The sequence below is a fragment of the Anoplophora glabripennis genome, unplaced genomic scaffold, assembly GCF_000390285.2.
Source record: "Anoplophora glabripennis isolate ALB-LARVAE unplaced genomic scaffold, Agla_2.0 scaffold136, whole genome shotgun sequence".
NCBI lineage: Eukaryota > Metazoa > Arthropoda > Insecta > Coleoptera > Cerambycidae > Anoplophora > Anoplophora glabripennis.
This window is the reverse complement of record NW_019416313.1, coordinates 238,535-262,992: the sequence shown is the minus strand read 5'-3', so window position 1 is coordinate 262,992 and position 24,458 is coordinate 238,535. Positions and strand designations below refer to the sequence as shown.

The following is a 24,458-nucleotide window of genomic DNA, read 5'->3' as shown; positions in this document are numbered from 1 at the left end:
ACAAGGGACCCATATGACTTCCCTGGGGAGCACCAAATGTAATTCTAGTAATTTCAGAGCAACAATTCGTTATTTGTTAGTTGAATATTATTTAATCCACACCTCAAACACTTTTAATAGAACTTGTTATCCACTCTACCTGGGAAAAGCATACTTTTACCATGAATTTAAAGATATTTACATTGAACAGCTATTAATCTAACTGCTTAAATGAGATTAGGTAGTAGAATTCACCGATACAACTGGATATAAAGATTTACTGCACAAATTTAAAATACCCTTGGGAACAATGTTACTTCACAAAAAACACGTGCTTTGAGGTATTTTATATAGTAACAGATTAATTCAATTTATCAGATCATCCTCATAAATTCTTGTCTGCCTTTTTTCTTGTTATCCGACTGGTATTAACAAGAAATTGTTTATCTGTCATTCGGCTTGTACAAAACAGTAGTCACGTGCATTTACATCAATTTTAGAGCTTAGTCTTTATTGCCGGTTAGATTACGATCTGACCAAACAAATTAGTCCAGGGAACGAAGAGAAAAATAGGGTAAAACCTCCGAATAGTTTCGGATTTTTATAAAAATTTGGAATTAAGCTTATTTCACCCTGTAGATGAAAAGTTACATATGCTTGATATGCGCTTCTTATCTTTAGGGGATGAAAACCACCCCTGTTATTTAATATATAGAATATATATTGTTTTATATTGTAGGTTATAATTTACATTATTTTTATAAAGTTTCAACCCTTAAAGACCACCCTTAATGATAAAAATATAAAATTAATAGCTTTTTTGACCTTAAAATATTTTTGTAGCGCCTATATTATAGATAGAAATATTTTAAATATTTTATGGCATTATAAATAATTTATTACAATATTTCAACCCTTAAATAACAAAATATTTAAAAATAGTTATTTATGATACAAGTGTTAAAAGTGGCATTTTATTTTGTGAGTGAAGATGATTAAAAAACGAGCGTAGCGAGTTTTTTAACTTCACGAACAAAATAAAATCACTTTTAACACGTATGTCATACACTATTTTTTCTACAAAACAATCGGAAGAACTTTAAACTCAATAAAAATAAGAAATCAAAAAATACCACACAGATCGCAGTGTTTATGAACCAAAATTTTCGTAGCAACCAGCAACCTTTTAACACTAGTGTTAAAAGTAACTTACTTTTAACAAGCATGTCAAAAAATGACATTTTTAACATCAAAAATGACAATTAAAAAGCCCACTTTTAACAGTTTTGTAGAAAAAATAGTTTTTTAACAGTTTGAAATTATTTGATAGCAAAAACAGGATAAATTAAATTATTTTACCTGTTCATAATACAATTTATAATTTATGGCATTGTTTTAACCCTTAAAAATATAAAAAAATGCCTTTTAAATTATTTAAAATGAATTATTTTTTTTTTCCTAATAACTTTCTTTTTCGCGATTTACTTTTATGCAATATTCAAAATAATTATTTCTCAAAATTTTTTCCATGCAGAAAGTCATAATTTGAAATTTTCAAATATATATATATATACTCCAAAGTTGTGGATAATCAAAATATTGATGTGCTCCGAAAATTGAAGCGGTAAGGTACCGTTGATTTTTTAGCGATAACTTCCTTAATTTTAAAACTATTAAGTCGATCCAAAAACGATTTTATGGAAAATTTCGACAGCTAAAAGTACATATTGTAAAATTGAATATTTTTTAAAGCGTTATTTTTGAGATTTTTTAGGTTAAAAGGTTTGAAAAATGACCGTCGCCCTCAGCTGCAAACTTCTAGCAGCGACATCTCTGTTAATTTTTATCCCACACAAATAAAAACAAACAAAATATTCTGTGAAAAAAATCTAAGCTTTTGTACTCTTGAATCAATATTTTTCGTATCTTTTTCATTTTTAAAGTTATTTTCAAAAATATGTTAATTTTTTTTTGGAATTAGAAAGAAATTTTCAATCAATACGTAATATTTTCAAATATATACATTCTAAACCGCTTAAACTTGAATAACATATTGTTAACACATAAAAAATGGTAATTGTAGAAGGATTACCTTTAATGTTCAGTATTTGGTACATCAGTATCATCAGTATTTGTACTGATTTTCTGCCGAAAAAACGAAGTTTTATTTTAATCATAACTGTTAATTTTTATGCTAATGACTTAAAGCCAAGTTCATTTTAAAGATTTTTTAAAGTACTTTAAAAAATGCTCTGTGCATTTTTCTTGAAAAATGGAAACGCTTAGTTATTTCAGGTTAAATGCTTCCAATTTAGTTTCTGGCGGACATGAAATTATCTTCAACCAGTCGTATCTCAGCACCTATTGCACCTACATAAATGAGAAAAGCTCACAATTTTTTTCTTTTTTTATAAGCTTCATTTTCTTCGTGATGTTTTTTTTTCATGGAATGTCTATTTTTCGAGTTATTCGAGGAAAACTACTGAAAAACGTCTTTTTTAATAAAAAATGTACTGTACATTTTCAATCAACAATAACTCGGAAAATATTGACTTATCGAAAAATGTTCATAAGATACTTTTTGCTTAAAATTAATTGCTTTATCGATTTCTGATTTATTTTCAGTATCTTATTTTTCACCCCCTGGAAGCGGGTTTTGTTTCTTGAGCTATTTTCTACCTACAGTCCAAGTTTCACGTCAATCGGTTCTATCCGAAAGAATTCAGAGGGGAAACCCTTAGTTCCTTGGACTGAATTGGCTGTTAATTTTGTCAGTACAAGAGGACGATTATTTTTTTATAACGGTACTAAATCGTGATAATTTTAGGAAACTCGAACCAACATCTCCGACTGTCGCAGCTCCTATCACTGCGTTGCTACATTTTAGAATATAATATTATAGAGGGGCTTTAGATCCGACACGTGAAGTGATTTTAATCGAAAGGTCCCTCGGAACAATAGAGTCCTAACAAGACGCAAAAACGTCTTTCGCGTCTATCCCGGAGGCAGGAATTAAATGTAATTAATTTCCTATTTTGTCCTGCCGTAAAATTGCCGGCTGAAACGGTTCATAAAAGTGGTAATTTCAGGGTATAATTAGGCGCGTAGTAAATCTGACGCTAACAATCAGAATTACGGCCGTATTCGCCATAGGATCAAAGCCGATACAACCTGTAATCTTTGAGATTGAAATAAAGTCGGCGTCAGGTTTTAAACTCGTGTATTAGTTATTAATTCGGATGCCAGGGGGTAAAAAGTTTTAATGAAATTAATGATATCAACGTATTTTTAGACAGAAAAAACGTCTAAGCTTTCGAAAGTCTGGAAATGTTGTTCATGGATTTCTTCTGAATCCGTTAAAAACAATTAAATTAATAAATCAGTTAACAATTTTATGAGATACCGTTATCAGTCCTTTTTGAAATTTAAAAATAACCATTTACTATAATCTTAATAAACATTAGTTAAATTTTAAATAGATAATTAAGTACCTACTCTCTACCACTTCAGCTTCAAGCACGCTTAAAATTCATTTAAAAGAAGCTACTTATCTACTTCATTGTTAAGTCAATATGTAATAGATATGGCTAGATCATCATGACAGTTCATTTTTATTGATCTTGATCCTCGTATATATATAAATTAGCGCCATTGTGGAGATAAAATAATTTCACATAAGTAAAAGCATGTCCCAGAAATAAGTGCCAAAATTTTAATCACATACTTTACTTATTAAAAGCAACAACTTTCATCGAACTACAACACCGACTCTATTGGCCATAGGTTCGTCACTTTAAATTTAAATCGTATGTCACATGTACTGACCAGGTGGTTAATCCTTGGTAACGGAAACGCTTCGAAACCTGGGCGATGTCAGCTGTCGCGAATCTAGCGATGTCCTCAAACGTCGCGAGCTGTCGCGGTCGGCTGGAAACAGGGGTAATTTTCGGGAGATTCTCGGGACCCGATGTTGCCTTCGAGTGGACTTCTGTGGCATCTTCATGATGGTGCTTCTTACCGTCTGCCAGTTAAATTTTTGCTCCACCTAAAACTTCACGAGCCGCCTCTGGAAGCGGCAGAAAGCGATATATAATCTGCGCGATGTTTCTCATAAAAGATATAAAGCGGAATAAATTAAAAACAAGCTTTAAATTGTTAAGCAGAAATTACGTCTGAAAATCCAGTTGTTTCTCTGTACAGACGCGAAAATGAAATTCAAACAAAAAAATCGGAGTTATTAAATTAATAATGTCAAGGAAATATTTCGTTAATGCGCAACTGCAAATAGACCAGAGCCTTTCATATACATCTGTCTGGATGTGGGGTGGGTGCTTTTTAATTATCTTTGTCGTAGATCTCTTAAAATGTTGTAATAAATTCGAAACTCTCAAATTGTGGAATAAACTGTGTTTAATTGTCTGCTTTTCAGTTTTTTCTCACTCAGTTTGGCAAAAAAAATAAAGTATGAGTAGATCCCCATTTAATTTCATATTTTTAAATAAATGTTTGTGTTAAAATAAAGACCAGTAGGATGAATGACGTGGTTTTTAATTATTTTCCAAAAGAATAAAGCATGAAAGCAATGTTTAACTCCTGGAAATGTGCTGCTATACAGGGTGTGGCGTGTATAATCTATAAAAATTAAACTACAGCTTCCTGATGATATTTGTAATAGAAAAGTCTTATACGAAAAAGCTCTTTTTCACTTTTTTTTTTGTAAATTAAAGTTTATTTATTCAACGAAAATGAAGGCCTAGCCTGTGTTATTTATTAGTGGCAGTGTAATTTTTATAAAATAAAAAATAAGAATAGATTAAGTACATTAAAAACGAGATTCTTATTTCTTCCTTTGCTTAATTTTTTAGTTTGTGCACGAACTAGTTTTACAATGAACCGAGAAAACAATGCATTTACCATTTCCGAACGTATGGATAGGGTGTTAGTGTATGGTGCAGACGGAGAAAATGCGCTCGCGGCGACTAGATTGTACCGGGAACGATGGCCACAACGTCACCCCCCATGTGCAAATACAATCCTACAGTGCGTTCAGCGGCTGCGAGATACAGGAAGTGTTATTCCTCGAGGAGAAGGATGTGATCAGCAAGTGAACCATAATATTGATACAGTGTTAGAAAATATTGACGAAGACCCCACAATTAGTACTCGAGGATTCGTAATGTAAGTAGGAACCTCATCTCGTACCGTACATCGCATCTTAAAGCGCCAGCTGTTGCACCCCTATCATCTGCAACCAGTTCAACAGATTTTACCCTCGGATTGGGTTTTTACGGCAATGTGCTAATCAAGTAGACTTTCCTGCTTATGTTTGTGTAACAGATGAGGCGACATTTACCCGTGATGAAGTGAATTTCCATAATATGCATATATGGGCCGATGAGAATTGTGATGCGATTAGGGAAACTCATTTTCAACATCGGTTCTCGGTAAATGTTTGGGCTGGCATAATAGGCGATATACTTGTGGGTCCCTATTTCTTTGAAGGACGACTAAATGCACCAACATTTGCTGACTTTTTGGAAAACCGGTTGCCTGAATTATTTGACGATGTGGCATTACAATTTCGGGCACGCATGTTTTATCTTCAAGATGGGGCTCCTCCACACAGTACTCGAAAAGTAACGACACTTTTGAATGAAATGTTTCCTCCGCGATGGAATGGACGCTTTGGTCCTGTACCGTGGCCACCTCCAATGAACTCTTATCTTTGGAGTAACTTGAAGTCATTGGTTTACAATACTCCAATTGCTACGGTTGGAGAATTGCGAAACCCTGGAATTTGAGAAAATATTCTCAAAAATTGGGTGCGTCGGTGCCATGCCTGTATCCGCTTTAATGGGAATCAATTTTAACATTTTCTGTAGAAACGGTAAGTTTTATTTCATTTTGTTGCATATTTTAATGGAGTTTGTTTAGTGCACGCAATTGGCAACGGATGTGGTTTTGTTTGCGAATTCTTGCAGTAACAACAATGCATTTAAGATAGTAATTACTATTAATTATAATAATAAGAAAATATCAGTTTTTTTTTAAATATCTATGTTTCTTAGTTTGTACTTTTGCATTGAAAAATTCCCCAAATTTGAGAAGTATCTTTCTATCTCTCAACGACGATTTGTTTACGCGGCTGGTCTACAGCACATAACTCATCGTACAGCACACGGACAGGGCCGTTCTAGAGAAAATATTTTAATCCATAATTGAGCTTTAATTTGCGAAAAAAAAATGCAAAAATAGAACTTTTTCATTGCTATTACAAATATCGTTAGGAAGCTGTAGTTTAATTTTTATAGATTATACACGCCACACCCTGTATAATCACCAGCCATTTTATCTTGAAACGCCCGGTATATCGCTACGAACCCTTTTCCAATTCTTGCCCTGGCCCCTTCATAAAAATTAAATTAAAGACTCAAGGAGATAATCGCCAACAATATCTCAAGATTTGTCTCTCAACCGGGTATTAAGCCTTAAACTGTGCGTAATTTGGGATTATTTAACCCAAGTTCTCGAAAGTAAGTGGATAAATCGCGATTAGTGCCGAAAATCTCCGGCTTTGTAACAATTCCCCAATCGTCGACTTTTTCATTAACTTCCTTTTGAGAAGCACGAAGTCCTTTGATTCGATAATCACCCTTTTTCCTAAGAAGGAGGGGACGAAAATTTTAATATACTTTACTACTGGATGCTTGGAAAATTTTATTTCTGCAGTCGAAAATTACCGAACTTTCCAACTGCCTTCATTTTTTATTCATTTCCGAAGAGATATTCAGACTTTAATGATTAATATAATCGATAAGAATGAACACAGTTGGTATCTACAGGGTGTTTATGAAATAAGTGCTTTCTTCAATGGAAGGAGTGCACATAAAAATAAAACATTTTTTATAAAACCACCTGTGGTCTAAGGTGTCACATGGTCCAGAAAATGAATCAATAATTATTACGCGAAACTTAAGCTGACCCTGCATAGTCCCAGTTAATCAACTGATCAACTATTTATGCAGTACCTAGATCAAGTTCAGTGTGAATATTTGCACGGTGCTTGCTCTCGTCCTGTGGATTGATTTTTTAACGTTTTTTATTTAAAAATCTCTAGTTCAAGTCAGATATTAGGCAATAGGATATAGAAAAAAAGTGGTTTGGATGTTACCGGCCCAAAACTGTTTTTTCCTTTATTTTCGGGAAACAGAAGAAACCCCCTCTCAAAAAAGTTTTGAATTTCGCCCACTCTGTACATACAAAGGGCACGTAGGACCAAATATATGAAAACATATGAAATGAAGGTGATTGCTGACGTGGAAGATAATTTTCAACAACGAATTCAAATGTGTGGTTGAAAGTTCCAAACGTCAACAAAATTAATCTGTAATTACATTTCCCCCAACCTCGAAGTTTTAAATAATCATTTCCAGCAAAGCTAGCTCCCCAAAGCTCAGCGTAGATGGTTAATTCAGATAAGCGCGTTAAATGCAAGCTTTCACGAGTAATAAAAAGGACAATAACCTTATCACCGCTTTTTACATAGTCGCGATACCGACTTGTTTTTGACACATAGGTAGAGTAGTTTCAAAATCTCACGAGCCGCGAAATGCGCGAAAGGCGTATCCACATAATTCTTCTAATAAGCACGTTGTGAAAACGTTGACTCAGAATTAGACCACCTCATTACAACCAGAATTGAACTAAGGCGCTCGGGCATCAATAAAGTTAACTGGCGAACGTTTGTTATATATATTTTTATTGCTTAAATTAAAATAATAAAGAATAGAGCATTTTATTATGATATTTTAATCGGAGCAAAGGCTTGTTTACGCTACGAGAGCTCGAGATAGACTGTGAATAATAGATGTAATGTTTTTAGGACGTAGAATAATTTAGGCGACGGTCGGAATTATGTTTCTGCGCATATCAAGGTCAAAGCTCATAAGATTTTGAAACAACTCTACGCACCCTTCCTGGATGATATACGATTTAATTTGTTAGTCGTAGTAGCAGTGAACTCGCTTTTACTGAATCACTAGATTAATATCGAGCTTTTGACCGAAAAATGCGGCGAAAATTCTACGATGCAACCGCTTAAAAATAGTGGAATGTCATGCAGTTAATAAGACGGGAGCTTTTTGGAGATTTTTTATTCCTAAAACATTTGGCCATAGAGTTAAACAATTGATTGGTTATAACTCTAATTAATTAATAAGATATGCTATGAAGTACCTGTAAGGCTTTAATATGCCTTATTTTATTATTATTTTACATAATAACGCTACTAGTTATATTTACATGCATTAAAAAAACATGGATGTAAATTAATACAAAGTATTGACTTGATGAAATTGCTTTTAAAGTTACATCATCCTGAACACTAAGGCTACTCAATAAAACAATAAAACAGATTACGAATTACTGGTGATAATAATATAATTCAGATAAATACCTACCACAACCATAATTTAAAAAAATACGACGCAGCAAGTTTTATGCAGCATAAAAAATATAAATTATTTATGTCTAAGAAGTTCTTTATGTGCCTCCTTTAGGGTAAGACTGTATTTAAACTTTTTTGGTCTATTTCGATCGTCGATTGCTGAAATATCGCAGAACAATTTCAGGACATCCTGTATATTAGATTAGGTATAGATACACCGCGAGATAAAGGTCGACGATCCGGACCCCGAAATATGTTACAACCGACAAAAATTGTTAAAGAATTGTTTTGATTAGAAGGAAGAGTAATAGCCATTTTTTTATTTAGTTAGTTAAGCATGCATTCACGCGCTCGGTCACCATCAATTTTAGACGGGGTAGAACTTAAGAGTTTAGTGTTTTATTACGAAAGGATTCTACTGCGTTTCCGGCATTTTATAAACTTCATTCAAACACCACCTTATTTTATGCGAAAATATGATAACCGTAATGTTTTTAATTGTGCGTAACTCAAGTCTGTCGATCCGTCAACAAACCCCTGTCGTGTGAACGATAGTGAACCCTGGTTCATGTTCTGTTGTTTTTATCGTTTCCTGAGCTCCAAAACCTCTCGGCTTGACTTTGAAACGTATCATTTTTGGTGGTCGCAGGATAAGACTGCACTCTCCATGCCTGATCAACACGTGTTAGACGTAAATTAAATAAAATTTCCGACTAATGAGAACACAATAAGGACCAAACGGAAACGCCGGTTAATAGTTTACGCTTCGTTCAATATCCTCGCGGTTTTATAATTCTCCCCGCACGATCTCCAGAATGTCGACAAGTAAGGCTGTTATCACAGATAAAACAAAATAAATAGTATCAGAAGTGTACTTCCAATCATTTTTTAATACAACTGTACGGATTTACAACGGCCGAGTGTAGTAAATTAAGTTCGTCGGCTAGCGGATCGGAACTGTGTGTGCTGATGATTGTTGGTGAGGACGAAAGTTGTGACTTTTATGTGTCTAGTGTGAAAGGACTTGAGTTTTAAAAGTACTTGTTAACAGGTAAGGTCCACATTCGCTTCATTGTAGACGAGATATGTCAAATAACTCCTTGAAAATATGATTTGCGTCTTTTAATTTACGATTATCGTTTTTCTATAATAAAAATATATTGTAATACAACTTAGTTATTATAGACAGTCATATTTGAATCATCTAATAAGACAAATTACTCTTTTTATTTCAAAAAACACTAAATGAAAAACTATCAGTTGATTCAGTGAAATTTTCTATTTAGTATTTGTAATTATTATATAAAAAACAAGGTACGTAAAAAAAATGTGACAGCTCTGTATACAAAACTATCAACAGTACCTATCTGACAAGTAAATAGGGGAAAAATTTGTACAAAATTTCCGTAACCTTCAAATGTGAAGATAATAAAAATAGTACCTACCTATATTTTGCAACGACAGATAAAAATACCTTTTTTGATAAGGAGCTTAATGCAAAAGTTTTTTTGTTTCAATTAAGAAATCTTAAATTTGACATTTTTCATTCACGTAAGTCTGTGATGAATTTGCCTGAAATAGCCTGAAAACAGTCCTCTCAGCACTGATTATAATTTCGGAAATAAGTAAAACTCGCAAAGAGCCAGGTCTGGCGACTAAGGAGGGTGATTGTTGAATTATTGTAGAGAAAGTGGCTTTGCCTTTTTTTAAGCATCTTCCAGAAGATATATTGTTCACAGATTTTTTATAATCTACGAATTGTTTATATTACATAAAATGTTTTTACATAATGTTAATTAAATTAAGTAATAATGATGTAACCTAATTAGTTACTTATCAGCAAGCATAAATCACCAGATCAGAATCTTGGATTAATATTTTGATGTTTACATACAAAAAACAGTGAACTCTCTTTGACCGCTGGTTTTGCAAATATATCCATGTTTTTGATAAAACTAAGTACCTACACGATAGACAACTTTGAAAAAATTCATAAAATTAAAATACAAACTACCTACAGGCTTGTAGGCGGAGGACCAAAGTATCGTGGTTGGGGCCATTTAAAAGCGTTAAAAAAAATCAAATTTATGTGCTGTAAACTCTACATATGTATTCAGCCACGAAAATTTACGCCTCCTTTGAATTTTCACCTCCAGAAACGGCGGTGACATTTTAAACAGCAAGGCTATGTTTCGCAGTCTATTAGCTATGTTCTGTCCAAATTTGGTTAGTACAATTCTCTCGGTTTCGAAAATTCAATACCTATGTATGTTTCCAGCCACGAAAATTGAATAATTCTATTTATTTCGAATTTTCACCACCAAGAACGGCGGTGACAACATTTTTAACAGTAAGGCGATGTTTCGCAATGTATTAGCTATGTCCTGTCCAAATTTGGTTAGTGCAACTCTCTCGGTAGTCCATAAAATAAATAATACAAAAATTGACCCGTCTAAGACAGTATCTCGAGCAGCACTGCAAATAAACTGAAATAGCAAAATATTATTGTCTTGTATTTAGTTACTTAAAATTTCTAGTGAATGTAAATACAGTTGGTTAAAAAAACACGGGGAAGATCTACGAGTTATTGTTGATTTGTCCGTAAAATTAATAAACCTTTAAAAGCAAGACGAAATGCCTCAAATTATGCCTCAGAAAATATCAAGTTAACACAGTGTTTTTTTTCTGTCATTGTTTTCCTGTTGTGCACATGTTTCTATTATCAATCATTATCAGTTATTATTATTATTGCAGATACCTAGTAAAAAATTCAATGCCACCAATATTTATAAATGTATCTTTATATCAACAAACTTTATCGGTTTTACTTTTTTATAAATGCCATCAGTATATTCACAAATGATATCGGTACGAGTATCACTGTCTATTTATAGTAATGAATTAAATATATACAGAAATAGCAAGCTTCTAATTTAGCATGCACGATAATAGAACAGTTTTTTTATTTGTACTTATCAAAAACAAGATATAAGTTTACGTTTCTGGCTCAGACAGAGCTGCGCGAGGTTGAGAATGAAAGCGTTCAACTAAAAGGAATAAGACGTGAGCTCATCGATTTTTGATTGGAGCTTTCCCTTGTCGAGTTTAATATGCATTTGTAGGCGGAGCTATCTCAGAAGCAAACTTATTAGTGCCGCTTTCCGAGATATATACTTTTTGCTCATAAACATAATTGTTGTAAGTTTTATGTAGACGAAAACAACCAGAGATACAATAAAAATCTTTTAGTAACGAGCATTTGTCGGAATTCCCTTCGCTATTAGCTAGTGATAGAAGCTTGCAATTTTCCTGTCACTTGCAATGACTGTTTAAAAGCGCATTTTCCCTATGAGGCTATCATTAACGTTACTGGCAAACTGCAAAAAATACTCCTTTTAGTCCAAAACATGAGTAATTTCATCACAAATATTGAAAGATTCACTTTATTCTCTTAGCGAGGCGGTTTCTACACGTAATTGCGTACAAATTCCTTACTTTTCCATTAGAAAATGTAAGAGTAGGCGTATAAAAATAATCGCACTTGTTTTCATTTGAGAAACAATCAATTTAATCGCCAAACAGACCCGTTATCATGATAACCTGCGGAGAAATTAATAATTTCCCAGAAACATCCCATTCATTACTTAAGTAATTAGTTTGTGATACAAGGACAGGTTATTTCGTGGATTTTAATCGGAAAATAGATCGTGTAAACACTTGTGTGGCCCACAATTAACTAAGTTGTTTGTTGTTACCTCATCTGTGGAATGACAACTTAGGAGAGTTCGATCTACTTAACACATCGATAGGAATACCTTGATACGAGATAAGACAAATGTAGTAAATACACCAACTTTGAGTATGAAACAAACTGGCTGTAGATAAGAGATAATTGAACAAAGTGTATGTTAATAAAGTCCTTAGACTTTGATAAAGTACCGCAATGAACTGCCAGTCTTGGGCAAAATCCCTAATTATTACCTACATACCTACATACATTTTTGAGCAATTAATTAATTCTAAACAAAATACGGTGTGTTTCAGCTACTTCAACAGCAAACCGGTGCTAAACATATTAAACTTATTCAAAATAAACAACAAACAAAATATTAAACAATGAACAACGGCTAGCCTCCTCTGTTCATTACAAATGCATGTGAAAATATGCTACTGCTAGGTGACTTCACACCAGGTATGATATGGCGAGATGGTAAGCGGATAAAAACACACTGCCACTTTAATTCTGCTGTCATTTTCTTATCTTATTAGATTTCTTATTAAATTCCAGACTTCATGTTTAATTTTCGCTTAATAATAAGCAGCCTTCAACATACAGGGTGGCCAAATGAAAACGAAACAGAGCCATTTTCAGGAACTGCGTCAAGATTGTAGAAAAACGCTCAGACCCGTCGATTTTAGATTAAAGGGGGACAGTATTTGCTGGTACCCCCAAGTAAGGGTAAGCATCACCCCAAAATATTTAAATGGCATTGGGGGTTGAGTAATATTTCTTTTGAAAGCTCTTACAATTCTCTTCACAGCAGACTTTAAATTCCGCCCAATACTTTGAAAAAAATTTACATTTTAAAATTTAAATTATGTTTAGTTACTTACTTACTACTTAGTTGATTAAATGTTCAAACTGATGACCGCCCGCTTCCATACAAGAATAAAGATTTTGTTCGAAACGTTCTCGCACATTCCGAAGCATTTCCGGAGTGATTCGACGGCATTCGTCTATGATTCTTTGACGCAATCTTCCAGCGACGCTGGCTGTGTTTTATAGATTTTACTTTTTAGGTATCCCCACAAAAAAAATCAAAGGGCGATAAATCCGGTGATCGTGGTGGCAATTCGATGCTGTCTCTTCTCCCAATCCAATTCCGTAGAAAACGTTGATCCAAATACTGACGGACAATTAACGCATAATGCGGAAGAGCACCGTCCTGTTGAAAAGTCAAATGATCTTCATCATACTCTGGAACATTTTCAATAATATCAGTCAAGGCAGGGTCAATAGCGTCTTCCAGTAATTTCAAATACATTTGGCCAGTCAAATTACCAGGTAGAAAAAAAAGACCCACCAGCCGGTCACCTAAAATTTCAGCCCATACACCGGTTGCTGTGTATGCACCTCGTGAAAAACTCTTGGGTTTGAATCGGACCAATAGCGACAATTGTGACGATTTACCGTCCCGTTCAAGAAAAAAACTGGATTCATCAGAAAAACAGTTGTTAAAAAGGAACTATGGATCATTCCCTGCTCGCTCACTCATTATTTCGCAAAATTGCAAACGGCGGTCATAATCATCCTCATGATGTTTCTGGACTAAATGTATTTTGTATAGATGGAGTTTATTCTTCTTCAAAATGGTTTGTATGCTAGTTCGATTGATCCCAGACACAGATGCCAGCTGCCTCGTACTTAATGTAGGATCAAGATGAACTTGTCCCAAAACTGCAACTTCACTAGCTTCATTAACTATAGGTTTTTCAATTTCTCGTTTTTTATTGGCTACGTTCCCTGTCTCTTGAAATTTTTTTACTAACTCTAGAACATACTTCCTCCTGACATGTCGATCTTGATGTTGTTCATTAAATAGCTGAGCTGTTCTATTCGCACATTTATTGTTCATAAAGTAAAGCGAAATGATATCTACCCTTTCCGCAATGGAATAAACCATAGTGTTTAATTTTCAAAAACACAATTAAATAAACTACCAACCAACGCTTCCAAATAATACTAGAAAATAATTTGGAATCCACTAATTTTACGTTCATTGTGTGTGTATAGCATTCATTTCTGTTTTTTACAATTGTGTTTTTTTTTACGAAAGTGATAACAAATCGCCAAAAACCAATGTAACGCAAGAAATACTAAATTTATACCATTGGCGTACTTAACTCGAATGACTGACATTTTTACCGTTACTAATTGTTTGTACATAAGTTTCAACTTTAAAATCAAAATTCTTAATAAGTATTGGGCGGAATTATAAAATTTAAAAGTCTGTTGTAAAGAGAATTGTAAGAGCTTTCAAAAGAAATATTACTCAACCCCCAATGCCATTTAAATATTTTGGGGTGATGCTTACCCTTGCTTGGGGGTGCAAGTGGCGGAGTCAAAAATACGAGCAAAGAATGTCCCCCTTTAATCTAAAATCGACGGGTCTGAGCGTTTTTCTACAATTTTGACGCAGTTTCTGAAAATGGCTCTGTTTCGTTTTCATTTGGCCACCCTATATATTAAACTCTTTTCTCAGGCTATTAAATTCCAAGCTTGGTATTTGCTTTTCGCTTAATAATAAGCTACTCCCGCTGCAAGCGAAGCACATCAATATCGATGATACTTGCCTGAAGAGTTAATAAAGACTATATCTGATTCTATATAATGGCTAAGGAGGCGACCCTAAACAAATATTGGAAAAATCTGGGCTTCGACGGTGCAAAGGAAAATATCTAATGTATAAATTATTAGTTTCCGTCCCTCTTCTCGGTTTGTATCTCTTTCAGTATATTTACCAGTGACTGACATCTAATGAAGTCTGTCGAATTATAGAACTACATTCTCTTAATTGAGACACGTATGAAAGCTATTTAGCCTTCGTATAGTTTTCTTTTTATTTACAATTTTAAAGATCGTATCACTACATTTAAGTATATCTTGATATGCTATATCCATGTCTAATCTAATATTTAAATTCCTTATCACATACTTAATTTAAGAAGATTATCTGGATAGATATAATGCCTATTGCCATAATGTTGAAAGTATAAGTTCAGTGAAAACGTTTTATTTCGTGGTACTTTTCCAAAAATTCCTTACATATTTTTATCAACCCGTAACATATTAATGAGGTCTTGCACTGCCGCTGTACCTAGTGCTTTGTAAATTGGTTATTATGGATGGGAGGTAAGTTGGGAGACTATAATCGAATTTCCTCGTCATTTTCACGATAATATATACGACACTCTCCGTCTGTGTAGTTATATCGTCAACGGTACAGGGTTGAAAGATTTTAGACAAGACTTCACAGAAAAGCAATGGAAATCCCGGAAAATCGAGATAGATTGCACTCATTGTTAGACGAGGACTTGAAACTATCTAGAATTGGAAAAATCTAAGACATACAGAAGACTTAACTCTCAGTTTCAGAATTTATCTTGAAGAAAAGAACGATATATCTTTCGAAGTCTCAATAACTCTAAACCGACTATCAATCAATTATTGTAGACCAGGGCGGATCTGTCAAAATATATCACTTTTTTGATGTGGCTAATTTTTGCTGAAATATCTTCAGTACAACTCACATAATAAAAGTGTAGATCCCTAGATCTGGGCGAGGTCCGGAATATTTTTGAAATTGCAGAAATGTTTAAGAAATTTTTAAAAATCCCTATTTTATTCTGAGTTTTTTACTTATATCTTGGAGTCTATGCATTTTGGAAGAATATTGAAGAGGAAAAAAGTTTTAGAATTGAATTTTGCACAATATACTGTAAGTTAAAAATGTTTAAATTTATTACCGATGTTGCAAAATAGCAATAATTGATAAAAAACAGGCAAAATAATCAAGTTTTTTGGATAATTTTTTTAAAAAAATTTAATTGCTCCGAGGGCATTCTAATTTAGGTAAAAAAAACTTGAGTATAGTAAAGTAACACACCAAATTTCATTAAAATCGGTTAATTTTCGCAAAATAATTTTTTGAAAAAATTTTTCAATCTTCAAAATGTTGTACAGCCTCAAATAAAGCAACTAGATACTTGAAAATTTTTTCACATAGAAAAGACCGCTCAACCTTTCAAATGGTTTTTGAAAAATTGAAATCGGTTGATTAGGACGGCCACAGTAAATTTTTAAAGTTAACGCTCTTTTTTTAATTTTAAACAATTAGACTACATTTAACAATTTGCAATTCAGTTTTTTCAGTACTATTTTTTCTTAATTTTATCTGTATTGTGTTGAAATATATACGTAAACAAATTTTTTCATTGAAAAAATGCAATAGCACAGGGTAAAATATACAGTATATTTAATGCATAAATAATAAACTTTGTTTATAACAAAATATGTGCAAATTGGACAGTTGGCATTACGATATTCGAATTCCTTGGCTCGCGAGACATCGGACTAAAGAAAAAGATCTAAATTGGTTCATTACGAGCCGAGATAATGCAATTTTTTTCGTACCTTCGCATTTTAAATGCGAATTCAGTCTCAGAGCGAAAGCCCCTTCCCCCACTTTTCGTGTTTTGAGTCACTTTTCGCGTGTGCGAGCGACAGCTTTTCCGCTGATTTATCTATGTTGCCGATAATTTATGGATATAAAAATTTTTTCCAGCTTAGAACTCGGAAAAATGAAGCCACTGGATCAAAGATTATTGCTAAATTTGTAAATTAACGGTAAATGCCGATAAACTTTGACCGCTTATATCTCGAGAACCAATAAACGGAATTTAACTTTTTTTTTAAAGAAGCGTCTTTCCGAGTACTTTAAAATTATAATTTTTGAAAAAAACTAAATAGCAAATTGACAAATGTAATCTAATTGTTTAAAAATAAAAAAAAGTGTGTTAACTTTAAAAATTTACTGTGGCCGTCCCAATCAACCGATTTCAATTTTTCAAAAGCCATTTGAAAGGTTGACGGGTCTTTTCTATGTGAAAAAATTTTCAAGTATCTACATGCTTTATTTGAGGCTTTATTTGAAAATTCAAAATTTTTTTTCAAAATTTTTTTGAAAGAATTATTTTGCATAAACTATACAACCGATTTTAATGAAATTTGATGTGTTGTTTTATTAGACTTCAAAGTTTTTTTTACCAAAATTAGAATACCCTCGGAGCAATTAAAATATATTTTTTAAATTATCTAAAATACTTTATTATTTTGCCTTTTTTCATCAATTATTGCTATTTTGCAACATCGGTAATAAATTTAGTCATTTTTAACTTACAGTATATTGTGCAAAATTCAATTCTAAAACTTTTTTTCCTCTTAAATATTCCTCCAAAATGCATAGGTTCCAAAATATAAGTAAAAAACTCCGATAAAATAGGTGTTTTTTTAAATTTTTTAAACATTTTTGCAATTTTGAAAAAGTTCCGGACCTCGACCAGATCTAAGAATCTACACTTTTATTATGTGAGTTATACTGAAGGTAATCCAAAAAAAATTTGCTTGCCCCCTCTCACATCCACCTCAAAACAGATCCGTCCTGATCTACGCGTATATGTTGCTTTTTGAAATTCCTATATCTGTAAATATCTTGTATTCTTGCTGTTCTATTATCACCCTTGACAAAGACTAATCACATAAAAAACAGCTGCTACAAAGAAATCATCTTGTTCCCCCATTTTACTACATGACTATAGGTCGATTTTAATTGTTTAATATATTGAGAATTTTTCATGGACTATCTACTTAGGAAAAATGTAAAAAAATCTAGAGACGATCTAAGGCCAGACTCAAATTCCTCATTTACCAAAATTAGTGTCCCGTTCCTGTCCTTGCGCTCTGTCCGTAAATAGTTTTATAACGATAATAACAATTTCCTATTTAAATGTACGCTATGCGACGCCAGTTTGATTACGACCAGTATTTAATTTATTGAAATTAAGCTGATGACTTGTCGACACGCAATTGTTTATATCGCGGACAGGAAACGAAAAACCAAAAAAAAATGATAATGGAAATTAAGTAATAATACCACTGTCAATCTCGTATCACTTTGGTGGTATTTCACATTCTTCTGTGCGGTATTAAGTCTGGTGGTTTGCAATCAGTTCCGTTAAAAACAGTGCATTGGGTAAGTCGACGCAAATTTTTTTATCAGTACGAAAGATTCATCGTAGTTATAATGTGACCGTACTAAAGCATAGAGTAGGTCATAGATCCTCCGCTAGGTGTCTCTAAATTAATACTAAATAAAAGATTTTTTTTAACGGCGCTAGATACATATAATTACACCAGCAAATACCTAAAGGTATAAGGTGGAGACATGAAAAGTCATAATTGAATTAAAAAAAAACAATATCTTTTCAGATAAGTCCACCATGCCTAACAACCACGTCCAAGAAGCCATCGACACCCAGACCAGGCTACAGAAAGCAGCAGAAGAAAGTTGCATTAGAGCCTATGGGTATAATGTTACAATCAAGAACCAGAACCCTTTCTACAACGAGACGTCTCAAAGTAAGTCACCCGCTAATCAAAATTAAATTGCTGCAACATCACCAACAATTTAGGAATCAAAATTTGTAAAGATATTTCGAAAAACTGTTTTAGCAATGTTCAAATATGGAATTACTAGGAACTGACATGTAAATATTGCTATTTGCTTGTTGAAAATCATGTTAGCAATAACAAAATGGCAAATTGAACTTCAAACTTACCTTTGTCAAGTTTTTCAGTCTCCATAATATTTCTAAAGTGACTTATAACAAAATCATAATTATAAAAACATTAACCAGGCAAAAAAATATCACATCTTGGTATTTACTATGTTTGACTTGCTTATCAACAGCTCATTTGTTTATAGGGGAAAAAGAGCTCTCTAATACCCATAAATTATCATCTTCTTTATTTCAAAGTTCTCGTCCGTATAGACACAAGAATATTGATTCACTACCAACTCTATAGCCCGTAATTTCTGTTAGGAAACACTAAGGGCTACTCTGCTAATGGACTTTTTACAAGATTGCGACAAAGTTTACTCGAGTAATATCTATTAACTGGGCGAGAGTGATGTGATGACTTAAGTTATAATTAAGAGAATCCATCATATTTTTTTCAAGTATGTCACGTTAATTATCCCAAGAAAAGTCTTCGACGGATATATTATTACCGAAAAGACAGGTATTTGTATTAAAATTGGTTAATGTTTATCGGAATGAAACCCATGGAGTTGAGAAAAGTCTGTAAAGGGCATCATTTCGTAAAAAATGATTTAATTATTTTGAGTATTTTGCACACAGTTGTAAGCAAAGTAACTTGCTTTAAGCTTAGAGAATTTGCAATTCTGCTTTTCGATATGTCTCCTCTCATTTTATATATCAAAAAAACAGTGTTTGTAGGCGAACAAAGTAATATTTAAAGTCATACTCAACAGATAATTCAGTGCAGTAAAGTTGCAGTAGTTCATTTGCATCCCTGTAATGGTTCCAGAATTATATAATAATATGTTACTTGCAGTGTAATCTTCTTGTTCCTCCAACTTGAATTTTATTCACAATCAAAGCTATCTTTGGACAGCCCCTTACTTTATTGGTAGTATCTATCAAATCGACCGTATCCAACTGAATTAATTTGCCAGTAAACCCGAATGGGACGGCCGTTCATGACCTGGCGATGGTCAAGATAATGCCGAAACGCATAAAATAAATAAGGGGTGTTAAATTAATGCGAGGTAGTGCGTAAAATGCCAACAGACGAAATACAATTCCAAATTATCGCCGTTTATGGCGCAATTTGGGACACACGCCGATTACGAAGGCCTAAATCGATGTTTAGTTTATGCTGGACAAATCGGGCGGGTCTCTTGTCTTGGGTTGTCCTCGCTAAATCCTCTATATTTTATTTATTATTATGTAATAAAAGTTTACATATGTTTTTTATTAGACAATAATAAACTTCGTTCTAATATGGACAACAGAAATCCGCACCATCCTTTAGTCTAACATGACAACTTTTATATTTTTCTAAATTACCAGTCAAATAATGATTTCATACAAAAATAAATGCGCCTCATTAAAACTGTTCTTGTTTTTCCAGGTTTTATGTGCTCTCCCTTCTGGGATACCATTTTATGCTGGCCGTACACCCCAGCAGACACGCTTGCAGAAATGGGATGTCCATCACTAGTCACAGGATTCAGAACTGTAAGTTTTGAATTTTGATCACTCTCTTGGATAGATAAGCGACGTGTTATGCAACCAGATAAACAGTTTGCTGTATGAAGGGTTGTATGTTGGAAAAAAAAATTGATAGCGATTAACATGGGAAAAACAAAATAAAATTGTCATTGACTGTTTCTTTCACAACTACTTAAAATGCTAAGGGTTTTGATTGGGTCCTGGAATAAACCAATGGTATGTCATAGTTTGTAGTGTTTGTATGTACATTACTTAACAAACTGGACTACCACCTCAACTTTTTTTGACTCAATTTTAACGGGACATATTTCAATTTATTTCAGACGGAGATCGCTACAAGAAAATGTACAGAGAATGGAACTTGGTTCATCAGTGACAGTACCCATGAACCTTGGGCAAATTATACAGCTTGCATGAATGGAACTTCCACCACAACAATTTTCATGAATAATCTCAGAAAATCAGAAATATCCCAAAACTCTGCGGTAAACTTTCTAAGAGCTATTTATTTTATTTTTATTAACTTTAAATACTTCATGTTTCAGGCTATTTTCCCAGCATTAAAAATCATATCCCAAACAGGATATGCTGTGTCCCTCATATCTCTCATCATCGCATTCTGCATAATGTTCCTCATCAAGTAAGTTTTATTTTTTCTTTTGTTACTTTATAAATAAATTACAATTCCAATTCCAGGAAGTTACACTGCGCTAGAAATATACTTCACATGAATCTGTTCGCCTCGTTTATCTTGAGAGCGTTCTTCTACATTTTAAAAGACGTACTTTTTATCGGAGGAGTGGGTTTTTGGAACGACTTCATAATAAAGAATGGGGAGCTTTACTTCAAAACCGATGTAGAGGTAAAATATAAACAATTCAACTTAGAACTCAACATTTATCACCTCCCCGTTTTTACAGACAAATAACTACGAATGCAAACTACTTTCCTCACTTGTTCAGTACTTTACTACAGCTAACTACTCGTGGATTTTAATGGAAGGGTTATACCTGAATAACTTGATATTCAGAGCTCTATTTGCAGATTCCAGCAAGAATTTGGTGCATTACATAATATTTGGATGGGGTAAACCTTGTTAATTCTTAACGTGTTACCGCTATTTTATTGTTAAACTGATATGTTTTAGGTTTACCGTTATTGGTTATAATACCTTGGGTAGTGGCCAGGCTACTGATCGAAGATACCCTTTGCTGGACTACCAACGACAATCTTTTGGTCTACATGATTATTGCTATACCCACGATAATATCAGTTTTGGTAAGATTGATAATAATTCATCGATTACGCATCCTCGAACATGTACTTTTCAGATTAATTTGGTTCTATTCGTAATAATTTCAATAGTGCTGTACACGAAATTGAGGTCTCCAATAAACGAAGACTCCCGAAGATATCAGAAGTGGGCCAAATCGACTCTAGTACTGGTTCCGCTGTTTGGAGTACACTACGCTGTTTTCTTAGTGTTTTTCTTTATTGGACAAACGGATCTCTGGTTGGTGTGCGACACGTTATTTGGCAGCTTTCAAGTAAAATTAACCATGTTCGAGTTTCGTTAAAAGCATTTAAACTTCAAACTTTACAGGGATTCTTTGTTGCCGTACTGTACTGCTTCCTGAACGGCGAGGTAAAGACGGAGTTGAAACCCCACATTTATTCCGTACTGACTTATCTGGCGACTCATAAGTGTTTCAGCACTTGTTTTCCTTGCCGTGAGAAATACCTGAGGTAAATGACTTCTTAAGCGTGAACTATTCTCGTGTTAATTAAATTCATTGCACTTCTGCATTTCCTTCAATGACTTTTTCCAGATCAGCAGTGGGGAGGCAATCGGTATGCACGACTATGTCATGTAGCTCGTTGTACGCTAACGGTGTTGTTCATCGTAACAGTAAGTCCAAATGGGAGATGTTCCCCAAAAGCAAGCACAGCAACGCTCCGGGTGAGTAACACGTGCAAAATAAATGACGAAGAATCATGAAAATCATAATTAATTATCGGAAGAGACCAAACTTAGTGTTGTTTCTTTTTCAGATAAAGGGAAAGAGCATGTCTGTTGTAACGGAACGAGAACGTCTCGATCCCACAGCAAATCTAGTCAAAACGGTTTGCATTTCCTCAACTGCAACAATAAACACATTCAGCCAATGCAGTCAGTACCAAACTTGAGCGTGAGTACACTAGAAATGCAATTTTGATCTTGATAACACGGAGTTAAAATGATCCCAAAGTTAGGCAACCAAACTTACACAAAATTCTCTAGTATAGTCTTTCTGAAGTTAGTTGAACATGTAAAACAACGCCCGGCAATAAAATTGAATGACTTTCATAGGCGTCTCTAAAAAAGTTTTCTGCTAAAGGTAAAAAATTATAATAAGTTGTATAATGTGTAGAAAATTTCTATTATGTTCAATTGACCAACAACATATTTTAAATATTTATGTCCTCAAACAGTTTTATTATACTGATGGTAAATTTCGTTTTGTTCCGTTTCAAAAGGTCTCCAAAATGCCATGTAATAATATTATTTCTCCCTTTCACAATTATGATATGATTAATAGATGGTGCCTATAAAAAATTAAAATTACCTGAATTACACCAAATTCCACATTGCTGCACTGCACTGCTGGGCAATTTGTTAACACTTGTCAACAGCTGAGATTTATTACCCAATTGCCCAGCTGTGTTAGATTTTGTTTGCCCGTGCTTGCATTCTTCAACCTCCATGTTTAGTTCGACCAGACCTGTATATGGGTATGGTTAAATAAATATGGCAACAAGTTTTTCAAATATTTGAATGCCCAATTGCTGCGTCAGCGACCGAACCTGGTACATACTGTCAACGTCTTGGTTCTTCAATTGATATCGGAAAGACTATACATAGGAAAGTCAGTGCAATGTCTGTTTTCATGTATTTTTTGCAAATGTTATATTTTATTCACCAATCGTTGAACAAATAACAGTCGAAAAAATTAAAAGGCGATATAATTAAAATCAGACATATGCAAACCATAAAGTAGGTATCATCTGGACTGTCAAATGGTCTAAGTGACATTTTTCGTAACTTTGCAAACGCCAGCTCATTAAAATTTAATTTACTAAGAGCTAAAAACACTGTTCATAGAGGTTCAATGAAGCTGCAAATATTAATACACTTGAGATTTGATCCTTGATTTACTTCATAAATCTTAAAAATGTTGTAACAAAACTAATGGGTTGATTTTGCACAAACATATAAGCAGATCTGTGACTTTCGTAATTTTTTACGACTTAACCCGATGCCATCGGAACAACTTACAGGATTTTTTTGTGAGGTTAGGAAAATACAAAATGTTTTTGACAAATTTATCTACCGAAAAAGCTAATTTATTAATTTATGGAATAGGAGAATAAACCTAATTAATATTAAAAACTATATCTGTAATTGATAGTGTAAGTGAAGTTGAAGTAGTTCATTTGCACCGCTGTAACTAGGAGCGTTCCAGGGATAGTTCCCGAATTGCATAATTTACTAACCTGTAAATATGAGAGAAATGCAGAATTAACCCATAAGACATTTAATTTAATCCTAATAACTGCTGTGGTTGATTGGTATTTACGGTCTTGATCCTTCAGGTGGAGACCACTCTATGCATGGACCAAGAACAGGAGAAAAGACATTCGGAGCATCTGACCATAGAAGAGGAGATCAGCATGTTGGATGGACACTGTTAAAACAGTGGAAACAACATATTGCACTGACATATCATATTTTTTTATTATATAGACATACAAATTCGATGTGATAATATTTATACCATTTACCTGATGTGTAAATATGTTGAAAACTGTGAATGTATCATTCCTATCTTTTATTTATATTTTCGTAAGGTATATTTTTTTACTTTATTATCTAACGTTCCTTATATGTTGACATACCGCAAATTGATGCTATATTAGTAGTCGTTTTTGTATATTTTGACCCGTTTTGATGTTGTATCAACACCTGTGTATATAGTTATGTTACTGTAAAATGTATAAATTTGTCAGTCGTGAAGAATTTCATAAAAACAGTTAAATGTTGGATCTTTCTGTTTTATTTGTTCACAAAATTATATATAATACAAGTTGCTTATTAAACACTATAAGCCTTTAAAAA

The 24,458-nt window shown here is 33.5% G+C and overlaps 1 protein-coding gene across 4 annotated transcripts; it reads left to right on the top strand.

Annotated features, from left to right (window-relative positions):
* Positions 1 to 9,357: 9,357 nt before the first annotated feature.
* Positions 9,358 to 24,383, top strand: LOC108911638 (parathyroid hormone/parathyroid hormone-related peptide receptor-like). Of its 4 annotated transcripts, none has more exons than XM_018716619.2 (13): positions 9,358 to 9,476; positions 18,474 to 18,623; positions 20,202 to 20,308; positions 20,626 to 20,787; positions 20,848 to 20,942; positions 20,999 to 21,164; positions 21,223 to 21,388; positions 21,450 to 21,580; positions 21,634 to 21,849; positions 21,906 to 22,048; positions 22,132 to 22,262; positions 22,355 to 22,491; positions 23,936 to 24,383. In XM_018716619.2, exons 2-13 carry the CDS (start codon positions 18,485 to 18,487, stop codon positions 24,032 to 24,034), a joined length of 1,692 nt encoding a protein of 563 aa, XP_018572135.1. In that variant the 5' UTR covers positions 9,358 to 9,476; positions 18,474 to 18,484; the 3' UTR covers positions 24,035 to 24,383. The 4 variants fall into 4 exon arrangements, with proteins under 4 accessions (XP_018572135.1, XP_018572134.1, XP_018572137.1 ...); XM_018716618.2 differs by lacking the exon at positions 9,358 to 9,476 and adding an exon at positions 15,254 to 15,338; XM_018716620.2 differs by lacking the exon at positions 9,358 to 9,476 and adding an exon at positions 18,202 to 18,237.
* Positions 24,384 to 24,458: the final 75 nt, after the last annotated feature.

Excerpts from the sequence above, each read along its gene's own strand:
- LOC108911638 (XM_018716618.2), top strand. Across the intron at positions 20,788-20,847 it reads AAATATCCCAAAACTCTGCG|GCTATTTTCCCAGCATTAAA; the intron begins GTAAACTTTCTA and ends TTCATGTTTCAG. Across the intron at positions 21,389-21,449 it reads TTACATAATATTTGGATGGG|GTTTACCGTTATTGGTTATA; the intron begins GTAAACCTTGTT and ends GATATGTTTTAG.